The sequence below is a fragment of the Streptopelia decaocto genome (genome assembly GCF_964273445.1).
Source record: "Streptopelia decaocto genome assembly, chromosome: 17".
NCBI classification, from domain to species: domain Eukaryota; kingdom Metazoa; phylum Chordata; class Aves; order Columbiformes; family Columbidae; genus Streptopelia; species Streptopelia decaocto.
In genome coordinates this window covers 4,516,171-4,533,631 of record NC_138672.1, presented here as the reverse complement: position 1 = coordinate 4,533,631, position 17,461 = coordinate 4,516,171, and the positions used below count along the sequence as shown (strand labels likewise).

Genomic DNA, 17,461 nt, shown 5'->3' with positions numbered 1-17,461 from the left:
ACCAGCACTGGTGTTTATGTGCACAGATGAGAAGAACCGTATCCAGAGGTTTCTATCACAAAAGGAGAAATAATTCCACTGCAGATCACATGAACCCGGTGGCTGAGCGATCGCAGAACCTGCTCCATTTATTTCTATGGGAGTTTCACCTTTGGCTTCAGTGGGAAGAGAGTGAATAACATGGCCCCACTCCAGGATATCTGCTAATCTCTTCTTTAATATTGAAGAAGCCAGAGACAGAGATATTTCCTGCTACAGTAAAATATTGGAGAGAGTTATTTTCCTTCCTGGATGTTCTGATTTGCAAAGAGGAAAACCATTACACAGAGCCTTGGGCAGACCTTTCTGAATAAAGTCGCATATCAATAAATTGTGACATTTTCCTTCAATGAAATAAAACAGACACCTTGGAAATGGAGGCAACGCGGGTGTTGCAATCTGCTGCGGAACATCCAGGGGCCTCACAGGAGGCTTATTTTCTGTACAACATGGCAATTGTGTCTGAGCATCTCCTGATCCAAGCAGGCAGGCGTAATGCATTTGCGGAGCATGGCTCCCTGGTAATTCAGCTGTTTCATGGAAATACATTTCTGGGCTTGTCCTTTGTCTGCCGTGACTCGGCTCATGGCTATGATATAGCAGTCGGAGCGCAATAATTATGCAATTGATCTGCGTGCTGCAGACAGATACAATTACAACTCTCTCGCAGAGCCCGGCACTGAAATTTGATATTTCACCTCCAAGAACACGAGCCTTTGTCACTTAAGCGAAAGGATATTTTCCATTGCTAGCAGTGGTAGTAAGACCTCATCTGCCCTACAGCTCGCCAACAGGAGCCAGGGTGGCCTTCCCCCAACCCCGAGCAACCAGGCATCTTCTAAAAGCACTACAACATGCGTCCTCTTCCCACCTAATCTTGTTTCCCTTCCTGGGTGGTTGGATACATCAGAAAAGTGGTGCTGAGAACATTTTCATATTTCCTCAGACTTACACATATTTATCAGCTGAACTTGGAGGCTGTTCGACTGAAAATCTTGAGGCTTCTGTCACACAAGGCAGCAACCGCTACCACCACAAGAAGGTTGGCCAGCGTGGCCCTTCTTGACACCTGGTCCATGGGCTTCAGCAGCTTGGGAAGGAGCCCAAGAGAAAAAAACCCATGTTGCCATTCACCAAGACAAATCAACTGCTCGTTTGTGCATCTGGTTGGATGTTATTGCAAAGGAAAGTCTTGTCCTTGGCCTCAGCCCCTAAGCACAGCAAGTTGCTGTTGAGTCACGGAGGATGCTCTAAGGAGGGAAGCATGACCAGCCGTGGAAGCCTCTCTGATCCACGGAGAGTAATGCATGAGGGATGCAACAGGGAAAGGAATAATTCTTCTGTTGGGCTTTCATTGTAGCTGTGTCCTAAAAACCAAAGCTGGATTGAGCTGGGCTGGAGTCACTGGCCTAGGGAAAAATGCAGGCAAATACCACTCCAGCCCACATTCTCCCCCACAAAAAAGCAACTCTCCTTTATATTTTGCTGCCTGAGATGCCTCCTCGCTCTGCTCTGTGGCTCAGCTGGCCCTGCTAAGACTGCACTATTAATGATAACAGTCTGAAAGTCACTTAAAGAGACTTCATGACGATGCTGTGATTACTAACTTGCCAAGTGAGTGCTTAGACATTTTAGAACATGTAGCCACACTCCCATGAGCTGCAGGAAACACTCAGCTTCAAAGTATTTGCCTCAAGCTGAAAGATTCACACAAATATCTGAATAGCCCCAGTCAGTAAATTCATTGCTATTCGCTATGAAATTCTGCTATAGAACCTCAGCTTCTTTATCAACAGCAATACTCTTTCCCAAGCTCCTCGGTCAATGCTTTAGTCTCATTGATGCCCTGTGAGATGCCGAGTTTCTCTTGCAAGGTGGCTCAGTTTCTCCCGTGCTGTTGTTCTCCTGAAAGCCCTTGGCAGGGTCAGCCAAGGCCTATTTAATGCTCGTGAAAGAAGGCGAAATCACCATTAGCTGCTGTGTGGGGCCGCGGTTTCGGCAGTCAAAGCTGTGTTCCTGTGCAGGGGTGTGAGTTGGAGGCGGGGGGAGAGGATGGGAGTGAGGTGCGCTCTCAAAGCATGCCCACAATGAATATGGATGGTCATCCATCAATTTATTTTAAGCACATTACTCCTCTGTCAGAACGGGGGGAAAAAAAAAAGGAAAAAGAAAGAAAGGATAGAAAAGACATATAAAATTAGGTTTGTGTCACTCATTTAACACTGCAATTTCCCTAGAGGATTATGCACCAAACAGAGATAGCAAGCTCATGAATATTAATCATTTCCCTGAATGCAATGCAGCCCGCCAAACAATAAGATTAGGGGAAAGTGCTATGCTTAATTTATGGATAATGGAAGAGGTAAAGCATAGAGTTCCCACAAAGGTAAGGCTCACAGCTGGAGGGAGAGGCCTCTGAGGAGGAAAAGGACAGATCCGGATTTGTAAGGTAGCAAAAATAAAACATTTGAGGGCAAGCAGAAGCAAAAGAAAAGGTGTTTAAGGATGATTGTCAAATCAAAATCATACTTGTCCCTGAACAACCACTGGCGGCTAATGCTTCGAGCATGCCAGAAATTGGGGGTAAAGTCAAGACATGGCTATATTTTTCTCTTTTCCTCCACTCTGTGTCTTTTCTTTCTGTTTTACGTCCCTGAGGCCCTGATCCAACAAACCACAGAGACATGTGTCTAACCTGAAACGTTCACCGTCTTCAGTGGGATCACTCACAGGTGGAAGTTGGCAGAAGCACTGCCCTGTTTTGCCGTAAAAAGGCTTTAGTGAAGAGTCCCTTATAAGCTAAGGAGATAAAGTATAGCAATAATAACACCAATAAGATGTGACTGAAAAACCCCATAAATTACCAGGCAAACTTAAGGGTAGATAGAAGTTCTCAAGCTACTTCCCAGCTGTGTTCCAACGTATCTATCAGTCTTTACTCATCTCTTTTCATATTACTTTCTCTCCCCCTCCCTTCTTTTTTATTGATCTCTGCATCTTTTTTATTATATCCTTCTCTTTCTTCAGCACTGGCGAACTAAATCAATGCATAATGCACATCACATTCAACAAAAGGAATGCAAATGAAAGCGGTGCTCTTTTTCAATGTCCGCACATATATCTAGATGCATGTGTGTGCTGTTTGTGTGTGGGAGAGTGCACACCAAGGACAAGGTGCTCAGCTGCTTGTTAGACACCCATTTCTCAACGCTCCGGTGGGAATGGATCAAGTGCTAAAAAGCTCTGTGTTCCCACAACTGCAAATCATAACTCTTAGGGCTGGGGCTTGTTTTACACAGGACACGTTGGTTTGAACTTGGCTGAGATCCACAGCAATCACACAAATCGGTTATCCCGGGAGTAACCAAGAGCAAGGTGAAAGAAAAGCAGCCAAGAGGTAGGAGTGAGCGCATCAGTCACAGCGGACACGACTTTGATTCGCTTGTCTCCTACAAATCAAAAAGCCGAGTGAAACTTTCCCCGCGGGACCAAGTTCCGTGTGGAGGAGATAAAATATGCAAAATCTGCTACGCAACGGGGGGAGAAAACAGGAGAAAAAAGAGCAGAGATGATAAATTTCAGGATGGGGAAGGGTGAGTGTACCGCAGAACTTAGAAAAGGAGCGCTGCCAGATGCTTGCATTAATTAATTAATTAATCTCACTGTCGCTCTTCGGCATGTTGTAGGAAGAAAACACTATTAATCTTATCTGCTTTCTGTTACTCGGCTTTGTGTTCAGAGAAGGCCAGGACAGCCTGACAGTGAGACCACACAGTTTTCTTCCCTGCCTCCCTCCTTCCTTCCCCCGCACCCCTCCTGCCGCAGAGCAGATTGATCCACCGTTATCTGATTAGAGAGGAAAGGAGGAGGGAAAACAAAACCAAGGAGAAAGGGGGAAAACAAAAAGGCTAATTTTATTACAGGCACTAGCGCAAAGTGTCTTGAGGGCTTTGTGCCGTTTATTCAAAGGGAAGTTGGATCAATTAAAAAAAAAGAAACAAACACCCCCCCTACCCCAACAAACAAACGGCAACAAACCCCATAAACGTCATGATCCTAAAAGGCAAAGGGAGCAAGAGAGGTAGAGGGACACATGCAAACAGGCTGCCTCCATCCCTGGAGACATCCACAACGCAGCTGGACGTGACCCTGAGCGACACGCTCCAAATTTGAAGCTAGATCTAACTTTGAAGTTGGCCTTCCTTGCACCAGAGACCTCCAGAACCTCTTTACAACCTGAATTATTCTGTGATTCGCGGCTCTAAATCTAAAGCTCAACGGTGTTTGTGGGGTCAGTTGTATTTCTCTTCTACCAAGCGAGGGGACTCGCGTGGTCTCTGCTTTGGAAGGAGGAATCCTGCTTGGGCTTTGCCATCAAACCCCCTGCTACGGAACCTCCCCGATGACGCCCCTTCAGCCTTTGCAAACAAAACATGATTTAGTGATGATTTTCAGCCACGCGGGACCCAGTCCTGCAGACAATTTGTGCAAGCGTTGCGTTCGCTGTTGTGGTTAGGTTTGCTGAAGTCTAGAGAATGCCTGGTGGTGGTTCAGAAACACGCCTGGAAGGAAACATTTGCAAGATCAAACCCCAAGGCCCCCGATTCAGCAAAACCTCTGAACATGTGTTTGAGGCTCGCTGAATTCTTTGGTGAAGAGGAGCGATTCCTGGGGCTCTGAAAAGCTACATAATACAACAAGAACATCACTGCAAAAATAACACTGTCTGAAATAATTACTTGTTGTCCTACAGGATTCTAACATGTGTTAGCCTCGTAAATGCAGAAATAAATTACACTTATTTTTTTTGTGCTACTCAAACAGAGACCCAAGCATTCTGTATTTTCCAAGAAAACACCCATCCAGCCTGATAGTATTAGATTGTGGAGGATGCTGAGTTTCTGCTCTTTTTAATTATTCATTATTACATAATAGGTACAGCCGCTCGCTTTCCCAACATCTTTATGTTTTCTGGTGAGATTTTAATACTTGATATGTTCACAGAATCATAGAATGTCCTGAGTTGAAAGGGACCCACAAGGATCATCGAGTCCAACTCCTCAAGTTAGGTTAAAACAGAATATAAATCAGCACCATTCCTTTGTCTGCAAGATCAGCCAGCGGTTTCTCCCTAGCTCTTGATGTTCTAATCCATGGTGGTCCAGCACTCATAAAAGCCAAAAGGACCTGTTGTTCCACAGGTCTTACCTTCTCTGAACCTTTCCTAGAGACTTAATACAGTCAGTGTTTGCCCCAAAACACCAGCAGCTGCATGGACACTGAGACCTTCACCACCACAATTGCACAGCCACACAACAAGACACCTGAAAGAGCTGGATCCACGCACCTTTCCATTGATTCAGTCGATTTGATAAACCTAGGTGATTCCTCATAGTCTGTATTTCACAAACAATTTAATTTCATTCGCTTTTGTAATCCAGGACCCTTTCAAAACCACAACCTACCAAAGCCCGTGAAAACCAAAACATTTTAAGGCTGAAATTCCCCTTCGCTTTTCAACACGAGCAAATCGGAAAACAAAATGGCTTCCTCTCTAATGGTATAGAAAAAAGTCTGCATGTTTTAGCTGCCTCATTTTCTGATCATATTGCTGTCAGACAGGTTTTTCCCACACTCTTAACCAGTCCTGTTGCTGTTTTTGGAGACAAACACATGCAGAAGCACAAAGCAGGTTCCCGCACTCTCTGGCAGGACATCGCTGTGTGTCCAATGCTTGGGACACCCACCGTTACTCCCATCTGAGGATTTATTAATCCTCAGAGCATGATGCAGCTCCTGTCAAGCCCACACAGTCCAGTGTCCTGGGTTGTACACTGGAGAGGACCTGGGTCATGTCCTAACGTAATGCTGGGATGTGGTCAAAGCACGGACCAGGACCGAGGAGCTCAGACCTGCTGCCGAGCAGGGTGGTACAGACGTGACCTTACAGCTTAAGCCCAAGCCCTTGCTGGAACCAGCCTCATGCTAGGTCTGACTTTTGGAGAGCCCAAAATGTTTGCGTAAGTGTTTATCTCACTTTCAAAATATTATGACTAATATCTTTCAGTGCTTGAGGCTCTAAGGCAGCAAGTTACTTGAAATGCAAACGTAACTTCAAGACCACCAATAGTCACAATTAGCCTCAACCATAAATACTCTCAGATTTCAATAGAGCAATTTACATACGTAAATATGTAAATAAGTACATCACCAAATCAGGCCTCAAGTCCTGCAGCGTGGGATGCTGAAGTAAAAATGTGCATTACGACGAGACAAGCAGTCCCCAGCTTACCACCCAAGGGATACGTGGTGCCTGTGAGGTCCTTGAGATGTTGCTCCAGGCACAAGAGATAATTGTCCGTTTCCCCAAAAGAGCAAATTTCGGTCTTTCCAACATTATATTATCAGCCTAGGACTGATGCCCTGAGCTGAAGGCATGGGATTACAAGATGGAACAGAGTATTTGCTTGGTCACTCCAGATAAGGAATCTCATAAAATCTCTTGAGAAAAAGCTGACCCTTTATAAACATTAACTTTGGTGTCAGAAGCTCTACACATTCAATCCTTCCCCAGACCTCACCGAGCCCTGTTTGGAAAATGCAATCCCATAATGCCCTACACAAGGTACAGCCTAAATTGGTCTCCATTTCCCTCCTCTGCCCCCAGCATTCCTAGAGAGTTTAATAAATATGTAAAGCTCACAACCGCAGCCCTGCTATCCCCGATAGCTTGAGCATCTTCCGGCCATTGTGCTTACAGGTTTTGCTAATCAGAACAAACCAGGCTTGCAAATGAAATCTGATTAAGTAGTTTTCACCTCTGAAAAAGGGGATTAGCCAGACCTTTGATCCTCAGATATTGATTTGCAACTCAAAGGAGGTGTGACCTCAGCTGGACCTGCTTCTGGTCTCAGCCCCTTCCCCTTTCACTCCTCCTCCTGTTTACCAGAAAAAAAATCAGTTCATGTCTTCTCACGTAGCCAGATCTAAAGCCTATTGAAGCCAGTGGAAAACCACCCACTGACTTCAATGGGCTTTGGATCAGTCCCACAATGGCTGACTTAGCCCTAAGTCCTGGGCTGTTTCAAAGCCAGCAGAACCAATTTCCCATCAAAATAACCAGAAGCTGGGAAGATATGTTCGCCTTTCAAACCTACAAATTCCACCTTTTTTTCTCTCTTCCATGACAACTCTTCAGCTGGAAACGCTGAAAATACTGTTGATTTTTTTCCCTTGCACTCTGCACAGAGCTGTTGCCCACCATGAGTGGAAGGGCTGGGAGCCCGACTTACCCACGCAATGAAAGGATAACTCCTGCAAGCAGAATAGGGAGCAGCCATCACCATTGATCTTATTCATATCGTCGCATTCTTCCCCCAAGTCTCTGTAGGCAGGGCACACACATGCAAAAAAGGAGTCAGATGGCATCATCCTGACAATCACTGCAACCCCTCTGCAGAACCCTAAAGCCCTGAAATCCAGCACAGCGGCTTTGCGTGCCAACCCTTAAAATATTTCTCTCTTTCTCCTCCAGCCCTGACTTTCACCATTCCTGGTTCACACGCTTGCCTGGCCACTCTGCTCCTGCACATGTGGACACCACTCGCTGTTCTCTGATGAGGATATGAGCAACTTCCTCCATAGCTGCTGTGGCTGCAACTCAGCAGGTGGGGAGAACGGGAATCTCTGCAACACTTCATATTAAATCTCAAAGGGCCGGCCTGCGACCCCAGCGTGGGAACAACAAGGCTCTAAGGCTGGTGCTGGGCTGTTCCAGGTGACAGCGTGGGGAGGAGGGCAGCCCCAAGGTGTCAGGGACAGGGTTGGCTGCAGCAGCGTACGGGTGGGAGAGCGCGAACCAGATGAGAAAGGGGCTGCCACAGCTGCGAGTGGGGCCACAACCAACCAGGCTGTGACACAGTCTGGTTCCTGCTCGCTCCTGAGGCAGCTCGGCTATTGTTCGACGCCTGCTGCAAAGCCACAAGTGATGTTTGAGGAACGTGCAAACATAACAGTAGGAGAGAAGTTATGGAAAGCAAATTAATCTGTCTTTCTCCACCTTCCTCTTCAAGACTGCCCTGGATTCGTATGTCATTTGATTGTTCTCTTTGACTTCCCTGCCTGTTGGACCTTATCTTGCAAATCCTTGCTGCCAGGTATGTCATCTGACAGAGTTGTACTATGTGATTGCTGATTAGCATTATTTCAAGAAAATAATACTGTCTGGATTAAGCACTTGCTTGTTGTTACTTCCATCATTTAAATAATTAAATTATCTAATGCCAGGAAGCTTTGAAGCAGGTGGCCTTAAGGGCCAACATAGTAGAAGAATAAACTCTAACATAGTTGTAAACGATTGTTTTCCATTTTCAGTGGTCTGGGGCTTGGCAGCCAGAGAGGAGGAGGAGGAGCTGACTGAGAACATGCAATTCCCAGCACTCTCCCTCAGAGGCCAAATCTACCACCTTCAAATGCATCCCAGCTCTTGTGGTTGATCAAACAAGAGGTTGCACCAGGAACGTGTCCCACCCCATGGCAGAGCTTTTACCTGGCCCACCAGCTGCCAGGCATGTGGGACTTCATGTGTAAGGACAGCATCAGCACTTACTTCAGGTCCATATAGGAAATGTTGTATACGCATATAAAGACATGGATACACGAACAAACAGCATAAACAGCATATAGAGTGCTTTCATATTGATCCTGCTGTCTGGACTCCATTATCTGTATCTCTGTCTGTATCTACTGGTGCCAGGATAGCAGGGCCTAAGTTCCAATTAAATGTCATCATCCTGGTAATCATCAAGCACATGAGTCATTATCTACAGATGAGAGCTGGCCTAAACTAAGGAGAGGTCATCAATTCCTTTCTAGTCTTAGATTCTGGCTGAGTAGATGTGCCTGGATTTATCTGTTTGCTCGCTCCAGACTTACATTTGGATAATCCCGTCTCCACAGTATCCACTTCCAGAGATATACACAAGCGCGGGGGAAGGCTCGCTCTCCTCCATCCCAGAAATGACGATGACCTGGTATGTGTACGTGGTCCTATCGCTCAGCTCCCTGCAAGACAAAAGGAATATTAAGTGATTGGTAGCAGCAAAGGGCAGAGAAGGAGGTGCTGAAATGGGGCTTGGCTGCCAAAAAAACCCAAGTTTTAGTTCATTCAGGTCCTCAGAATATTCCTACCTTGTTCTCATAGGATTAATTTTTGGTTGGGTGTCTGTTTCTTGTGAGTTCAATCAGCACTATCTACGTCCATGCTTGATTTACACACAGCTGTGAAATAGGTGCAACTCTTGACTTCGACAGCTAAACTATTTGTGGGTGAAAATCCTGCAGTTTAGCGTGTTGCTGCTTGCATGTCTACCCGCTGCAGAGGTGGCATCGCACTGACACCATGGCAGGGTATCGATCCTGCCCACGTGCAGGGGGAATCGGTGACAGCGTCATCCCCAGTTGGTGGCACTGCAGTGGTCAAGAAACCAGCCCTGAGCTTCACCTCCCAGCCCTTCTGCTCCCGTCTCTCCACAGCAGGGAAGGCGTTACCTGCAAGTCTGGGGCACGGTTCATTTAAGCAACTTAAAATATCCTGCAAATGCTGATTACTTCCTCAACAACCCTGAGCTCAATCTAACTGCAGCTGGAGCCAGTGGGAATTTGCCTATTGATTTAAGACAGAATTGGGCTGAGGATGTTTCAGGGATAGATAAATAAGTTCTCCACTCTGCACAGGGGTATTAAAACAAAGTTAAAAAGGTTTCCTCCTCTCCAGGAGGGGATGAAATATATGATCCACACCACAGCACTGCATCAGGGTATTAGGATCAAAATATTCGCAGAAAGAATTAGCAAACTTACATATTTATGCAAAGCCATAATTACATAAATCCCATGCATCTGTAAACGAGGAATTATTTTTATATGCAATACAGAAATAATATAAAGCCTAATATAAATGTTTAGTGCTTTTACAGTGTCTTTTACATTATCAGAACTCAAAACATTCCACAAAGAAACTCATTACCATTATCTTCATTGTGCCTATTTGTAAATCCATGGAGTGGCGAAGGCAAAATGATTTGCTTTAAGTCATCAATCAGGCTAATTGCAGAGCCCATAACACAACCCAGCTCTTTCCTAACCCATGCCAGTCCTCTCCTTACTATGCTCATATTGCCGCAATTACTGACAGTAACATATGAGTCTTTTTGTCACAGGAACTTGATCAAAAAGCGTGTATTAATGAAGTGCGTACTACGAAGAGATATATCTACTACACAGAGCAACCAAGCCACTGAAGTAGATATCAAAGGCTTTCAGTAACTGAAATCTTCATGTTCATTAAATAAGTATCTCCTTGCAACATTCATTAAATTAACAACCATGACTTAAACTCCAATATCACATATTATATTTTACAACAAAGCTGTTGCTCATGGATACTATGGCTGCAGATTAACTGCCATGGAAAGAATCACACGTGAACAGCGCTGGGATTTGATTCTTTGGTACCGAACTTGAAATGGGGAGCAAAACTCTGTGGAATGAAAACACAACCGGCTTTTTCATTGTTTCCTCACTCAATTCCTATCTCCAATAGTCCATAGCTCTTTTTAGCTAAATTTGAGGATTCAGGTAGAACAAACACTATCTTAATTCGCCTATGGACTGGGGAGACATCGACCCAGATATTGGCACACGTGTTTATTCAATCAAAGGGAAAAATTCCAAACTTCTGCCCTTGGGACCTGTTTAAAACAACTGTATAAAACAATATAGAAACTAACTTCAGTGGCCAAACACATACTGACTTATAATACTGTGGGTTTCATCTACATTTCACTCCCGGATAAATCCACTTATTAAGACAGGAAGTTTCTGATATATACTGATGAAATGAAAGTAGAGGCAAGCTTTGATTATTAAAGAGCAGTTTTTTCTCAAGTTCTTTCTCAAAACCATTTGTAAAATATTTAAGATTACCAAATATACTTGCAGAAATGTGGATTTTATCACCGGGGATCTGCTAACCACAAAAAAAGAGGTTCAATTCTTAGAAAAGCCTGTTAACAAATGAACAGTTTGGACAGCTATAACAGCTACACAATAAATAAATCCACGCTGCTTTCTGATGCGCTGAGATCACACGCGTGAGTGTGAAAGGGTAGTTTTCAGATTCTGATTTTGTTGGTGTGATTTCCACCGATACCCAGAGGTGACGGGAGGCATGAGGCTCAAATTGTGCTTCTGCAACCCGGTCCTGGTACGTGGGAGTGTTTGCGTTCGCTTGTGTGTGCACGCAAACGGAACACAGGAAAGGTTCACGTTTGTTTGTGTACAGGGCGGGAAGTTGGCAGAACATAATGGAAGAAGACACAGTGCTAAATTAAGCACAGGAGAGAATAGGGTGCTTGTGGGTTATTAGATGATGGGAGATTGATGTGTACGTGGGTGAATAGACAGAAAATTGTAAATGAGTGTTAATAGGTGGGGAGAAATCTGGTATATTTAATTGTATGGATTGTGGGTGAAAAAATTTCGGGGGAGGATGCTGCGGACACGGGTGTCAGTGGGATTTGGTCTGATCGTGTCACCTGCTACACGCTGGCAACGGGAGATTTCCAACGGCAGCCTGTTGCTCAGAAATGGAAATCTCTTGGAGAAATGATGTATCGTAACAGGCAAATGATGATTATAGTTTAGTGACACCCAAAAAAGGCTATTTTTTCCTCAAAAAAAGAAGGTGAACAAAAGACCTGGCTCATTCCACATATATTTAGGTATTTGCACAGCCTGGTGTCTATTATTTTTAGATGGTTTGGGTACAAAAAAGGTATTAAATTATTTATGCTCGTGATACTCCATGAGCCCCAGAGGTGCCCTCCAGCATCACGCAATCAGAGCTGGAGATGTGCCTGGACTGGAGCACCAGAAAAGCCACCTGCTTCCAGCTCACCCTGGCCTGATGCAACTGGTGGCAAAAACCTGATTGAGTTGGCTGTGGCATTTCACATCTCAGCAACTGGAACCTGAAACACTTAAATCCTCCTGAACTGTTAAATATATCACATCGGCAGCAACTGAGAGCTTTAGCATTCCCTCACTGTACCCACAGTTTGGAAAAATATAGCTGCTAAAGGGATAATCTGTGCAATACTTCAGGCAATAATCCAGTACCCTAGCGAGGGAGGGAGGAAGGAATGCAGGAACAAAGGGGGAAAATATAATAACAAATGTATTCTGTCCTACATAGTCATAGGGCACCAAGATCGATATTACAGACTGTATCTGGAGATGTCAGCAAGACAAACTCTGCTCCAAGTGGTGATAAAAGTGTGATTTTTGACCATTTATTTTCTCTCCTGCCTTCCTGGGAGCTGATGGCACAATAACAGAGAGAACAGGCTCTGCTGTCAGGCGGGTCTGACACACGGCGGCTTCGTACGACGCTACTTAAGGAAGTGAGAGAGAAGAACATCTTTAACATTAAGGATGTGAACAAACACCCTTTTAAATTTATATCTATGGTCTTTTAATGACCTTTTCGAGAACTGAGTAAGCCGCATTGATCGCTGCAGCTTCCGCTCGTGGGGAGGCCGTCTTATTAAAAAGCAATGACTCAAGCCCTCTGCTTAGAGGGGGAATTAGGACGTGCCGTGTGAAATACCATGAGGGCAACTCTCCTGTCTGCTGTGACGAGTGATGGATCCAGGGTCAGAAATATAAACCCCTCTAATTCTTTTCCTGTTTTTCCTGGGGAAGCTGGGCAGTTGAGTTAACCTGGCTGTGTCCCCCAGGCAAGGGACCCTCTGCTTTCAATCTGGGCATTCCTGTAAAACTTATGGGAAAAATTATACCTCTGGGATGTAGTTTTCTACTCAGACCAAGGTGGGTTTAAAGGATCACTGAATTTGCAGAGCAACACGCATGTCCTCGAGTGCCAGGACTCAGGATGCAGTGAAAGCAAACATCCCACACCTTTCTCTCTGCTACAATGGCGTACATGTTTTTCCTACTACAAATAACAGTAGCGAGGGGTTTTGTACGGCAAAGACTTGTTTCCAACAAAATTGAAAATATCCTTAAGGCCAATCCCAGCTTCTGCCCTATGAAAACAAAAATGGCCAGAAAACAATGAAAGCAGATACAATTCTGTTATTTAAGGACAAGATGGCAGGCTCTTAGGCATCCCCAATTAAATTATGGCTATGAGAAACAGTGTCATGTGAAACAGGCAAATTCTGCACCTCAAGTATCTTCATGAAGGACCCAACTTTCTTTGACCTTAAATAGCCACAAGATGTTTTGCTGGACAGGTCTCCACGGCCCAGAATGAGCCCTGATCTGCCAGCAACACCCCCATTTCCCTCTAACACTGTCACCTTTTCTCTTTTTCTTCTTCCCTAGTAAGGAGGAAAACAAGAGATCTGCTGGCAGCAAATAGCAGCGATGCCACATCTTCACTTGTTGCAATGCTTTGGATCAGCTGCTCAAGGTGGACTCAATACAACCACACACAGAAGGTCTCTGCCATGTCCTGTCCCATCCTCTGCAACCTGGAGCTCCACAGGCTGTTCGCAGCCACCAAAAATCCCAATGTCATATACGGAGGTCCTGAAATACTCCAAATATCCACAAACTCAGGGAAGAAGCACCGCAGCACTCAGACGTGTTTAGAGCCTCCCAGTCCTGGGCACTGATCCAGGGCTCAGTGTTTCTAGACCCGAGGAGCCGACACTGCTCTCTTCATTGCTGCTTAGAGGGTGGGTCGTTAAACCACGCTGGGTTTTCCCTCTCGGCAATGCTACTGCAGTGTTTGCAGGCTATTCCATCCTCAGGTGCTCCAAAAGCAACTGATAAAGAGTAACGCAGGAGATTAGGTTGCTTTAGGACAACCCAAATAGATTTGCTCCCCAACTTGCATCTGCTTTCCTACATTGTCATTGACCGTACACATATGATTGTTTTCTTTTTTCATCCCCTCTCTCGCACATGCTCTCTCTTGCCTTGCCTGTCCTTCTTTTTAATAAAAATGGCATGAGAAGCACGGCAGAAGATAATGAAGAGAATTCCTGCCCAGCTCTGCAGTCAGGAGAGAGGAGGGATGGGGTGCTGTACACAAAACAAGGACGTCAAAAAAACGGAGCTCTTGCAATGGGCTGTTTTTCCAGCTGTGGTCCAAGCTCTGTTTGGATAAGCCCAGCAACACAGCAGGTGCAAAACGAGTCTCCGGCCTCTCTCAGAGACTGAGCTGATTCAGGAGTCATACATGCCAAGGAAGCAGCCCCAGAGAGGGTTTTCTCTCTATCCATGACGAGTTAGGTCCCAACTGGGGCAGGGGGTTTGCTCTGTGCCCTCTGCCTTTTTTTATTATTTGGGGTTTTTTTACAGGCAAATCAAAGTAGGGTGGTTAAAGTATTAAATGAATGCTCATGGGCTGGATGGGGGAGTGGGGACTGGACAGCGGATTTTTGCTCCCAAACCCAGCTTAGACCTGAACAGGATATTTCTAAGGAAGATCAACAGGGCAGACAACAACCTGAACAGATGATCTCAGCTGAATACTTGATGGGGTATGTTTTGGACCATGAGGTTGTTCTGCTATCTGAAGCCCAGAGTCTCCCCATGTGGCATCAAGATGATGCCCAAGACTTGTGTTTTGCTCCTGATCGTATGATGAAGGTATCTCTAGTCACACCTGAACCAACCACACAGTAGCTTGGAGACCCCATGTATATGAGACTGATGTCAAAGGCTGAGGGATCCAATCTATTAGGAAAAGGAAAATATCCTTTGCTCCACAAAATACTTCTGTGAATCAAAGTCACAATCAACTCTCATAATCACCATGAAATCAAACCAGGGCATCAGTCTACAGCTCTGCTCTCACTTACGCTGGTGTAAATTTCAAGTAACCTTAGAGACCTCAGCAAAATACTCCAGGTTTAAACCACTGCAACTCCAGCTGCTCATCTGTTCCTCCAAGTTGCAAACGCGTGCATTTGCTGCTTGGACCAGCTCAAAATGCCCTGGACCTCTGCTCTGAAGCCCAGGTCCTGTTTAGGACCTTAAACATATTTGGTTTTAACCACTTGTTTTTTCCACACCAACCACTCTTTTCTGTCCTTTGTGCAAGAACCATAAGGTTTTTAAGTAGCAAACATACAGATATATATGCAGTTGATTAACTCCAGAAGACGCTCCAAATATTTGCCCTGGTACCAATTTAAAACACAGTAGCACATTTAATAAAGAACAAAGTTTGCAGCCAAGACCTTAAAGTTATTTCTTGTTTCTTCTCAAAAGAAAAAAATTAAATGTCAAGAGACATTTTCTACTTTCATGTTTAAACAACAACAACAAGAAAAATTATGAATTTTTAAGGTGGATGAAATAAATGGAGGATTTAAATGAGATTGGGTTACAAATCCTGGGATAAAGTAAATCTTAGAGGCCCAGGGCCTCACATGAGTGTTTGCACTAGAGAGGCAATTTCACAGCAGCACACAGGTTAAGTGGCAGAGCACCTGGTTGCTATTAGAAGCAGGGAAGGAGGAGGAAAATCTGTTGCGTTTGCTTCTTCACCGCTGCGATCAGACCCGAAGCTGAGACAGGAACACTTCTCAACATGATGTTCAGATGTGGCCGCCACAGGAGGGAAAGTTTTTCTGTTTCAACTGAGGAAGGAAAGATCTGGGACACAAAATGCAGAAAGTTCTGCTTCCAACCAGTGGAAGCCAGTGCTTTTCTATAGATTTCAAGGCAGTGGTGCCAGTATCCACCACCTGAGGATAATGCTCTGGTGTACTGGCGCGGCAGGGAGAAAACAGTAATGTCACTGGCAGGCAGGTTAGGACAGGTTAATTGCTTTAAAGGCCATCACCGTCACTGGTGACCCCTTGCCTGTTGCATCGTGCCTCTGGATGAGCACAGCCTGATTACCCTCAGCCTTAACAACATCCCAGTTGTGCTGTGGCTTCTCCGTGCAAGACTGTCAGGAGCAGCACCCACCCCAGTTCCAGTGCTGGTTCAGACCACGCTGCAGGAGAAACATCTGGTGCAAACCCCTCACAGGGTCTGGGACCCCAACAACCATCCCTCAGCTTCTGCATGTTGATTATTCATTGTGGGGCTGGGAATGGCTCCTGTCCTCTTTGTCAGGCTTGGCCCTTCCCACAGGCAGAAGGCTCTTCCTAATTTAGGGTCATCAACTTGGTGGAATAACGTTCTTCAGCTTCTCTGAATCCAGACCTGACCTCTAGGATTTCCTTTCAACAGGCGTGAGCCACGACCTGATTTTCAGAACTTAATACCCTCCTGTTTCCATGTAATCCCACCAAAATGGTAAACACAGCCATGGGAGCAGACGCTCGCAGTGCCTGATCCAAAGGCTCCTGAAGCCGGTGGAAGTTATTACGTGCGTTTTCAGGAGGGCTTAGATTGGGCCCCAAGCGAATACAGATGTTTGCAGTTTTCTCTGGTTTCACGTCTCCCATCCCTCCTCAACAAAGTTCTGCTGTGCAGGGTAAGGGCGCGGGGGCCATGGCGCCCCTGGGGGAGCCTATAGGTACATGTCCATATGCATGAGAGACGTATGTGCTCTCACGCACGCCAGATAGCAGAGCACAGAGGCAGCGGAGAGGAGGTGAGGTGACTATTCCAAAGGAACATTTTGTCATTTCCCTCCTTAGGGGCTCTGTGTTTTGCTTTAAGCCGCTTCAGATTATGAGAAATCCTACTAGCTGGTCTCCAATGGGATCTTTAATGGTTTAATAAATGAACATTACTGAACATATTTCCACTAACCTCTTTCTAAAATCCCATCATGAGCTAATTTCCTCTATTGTCATTACATCTGCAACTGGTCTTACCTTTCAAAAAGAAATCTGTACCACTGTGAATAAATGATCTGGTTTACTGAACTGAGCTCTCAAGGCCAGTACTTTTAGTGGCGGCTCATATTTTGGAGTGCCCAACTGCAGACACCCTCTGTGTGGTACAATTAGCAGACAGAAGAACAAGCTTTATTTCCACTTTGCCCCTTCTATTGCAAAAAGTTCCAGGAATTTGCTGGAATTGGGGCACCAGCATGGGGATACCAAACATCATTATGTATTCAAGAAGATCCTGGCCAGAAAGACTAAGATCAAGTTTGGGTGGAGCGATCCCACGATGGGTGCTCACTGTATTGCATCCCATGCAATGATCCACCTAAAAGGCTTCTGTCTTGTCTGTCGCTGTATCCAATAAGGTATTAAGGACAGCACAGGTATTTTAGTCTTACTGCAGTGTTGCTTTCAAATCCTTGCCTGTTTGAGCGTAGTTCCAAATTTAACAAAATGTGGAATTTATTACCTAGGAAAAGATATTCAAATAAAATGCCCAGGAAATGATCAGGCCAATAGTTCAGTAAAAGTAG

At 45.1% G+C, this 17,461-nt stretch overlaps 1 protein-coding gene across 1 annotated transcript in view; it reads right to left on the bottom strand.

Moving 5' to 3' along the window:
• PAPPA (pappalysin 1) overlaps positions 1-17,461 on the bottom strand; it is a 174,290-nt gene that overhangs the window by 76,572 nt on the left and 80,257 nt on the right. The window contains exons 8-9 of the mRNA XM_082067857.1: positions 8,974-9,102; positions 7,332-7,423 (exon numbers count right to left, since the gene is read on the bottom strand). Of these exons, the coding sequence (XP_081923983.1) occupies positions 7,332-7,423; positions 8,974-9,102 (221 nt within the window). The remainder of the gene's footprint in view (positions 1-7,331; positions 7,424-8,973; positions 9,103-17,461) is intronic.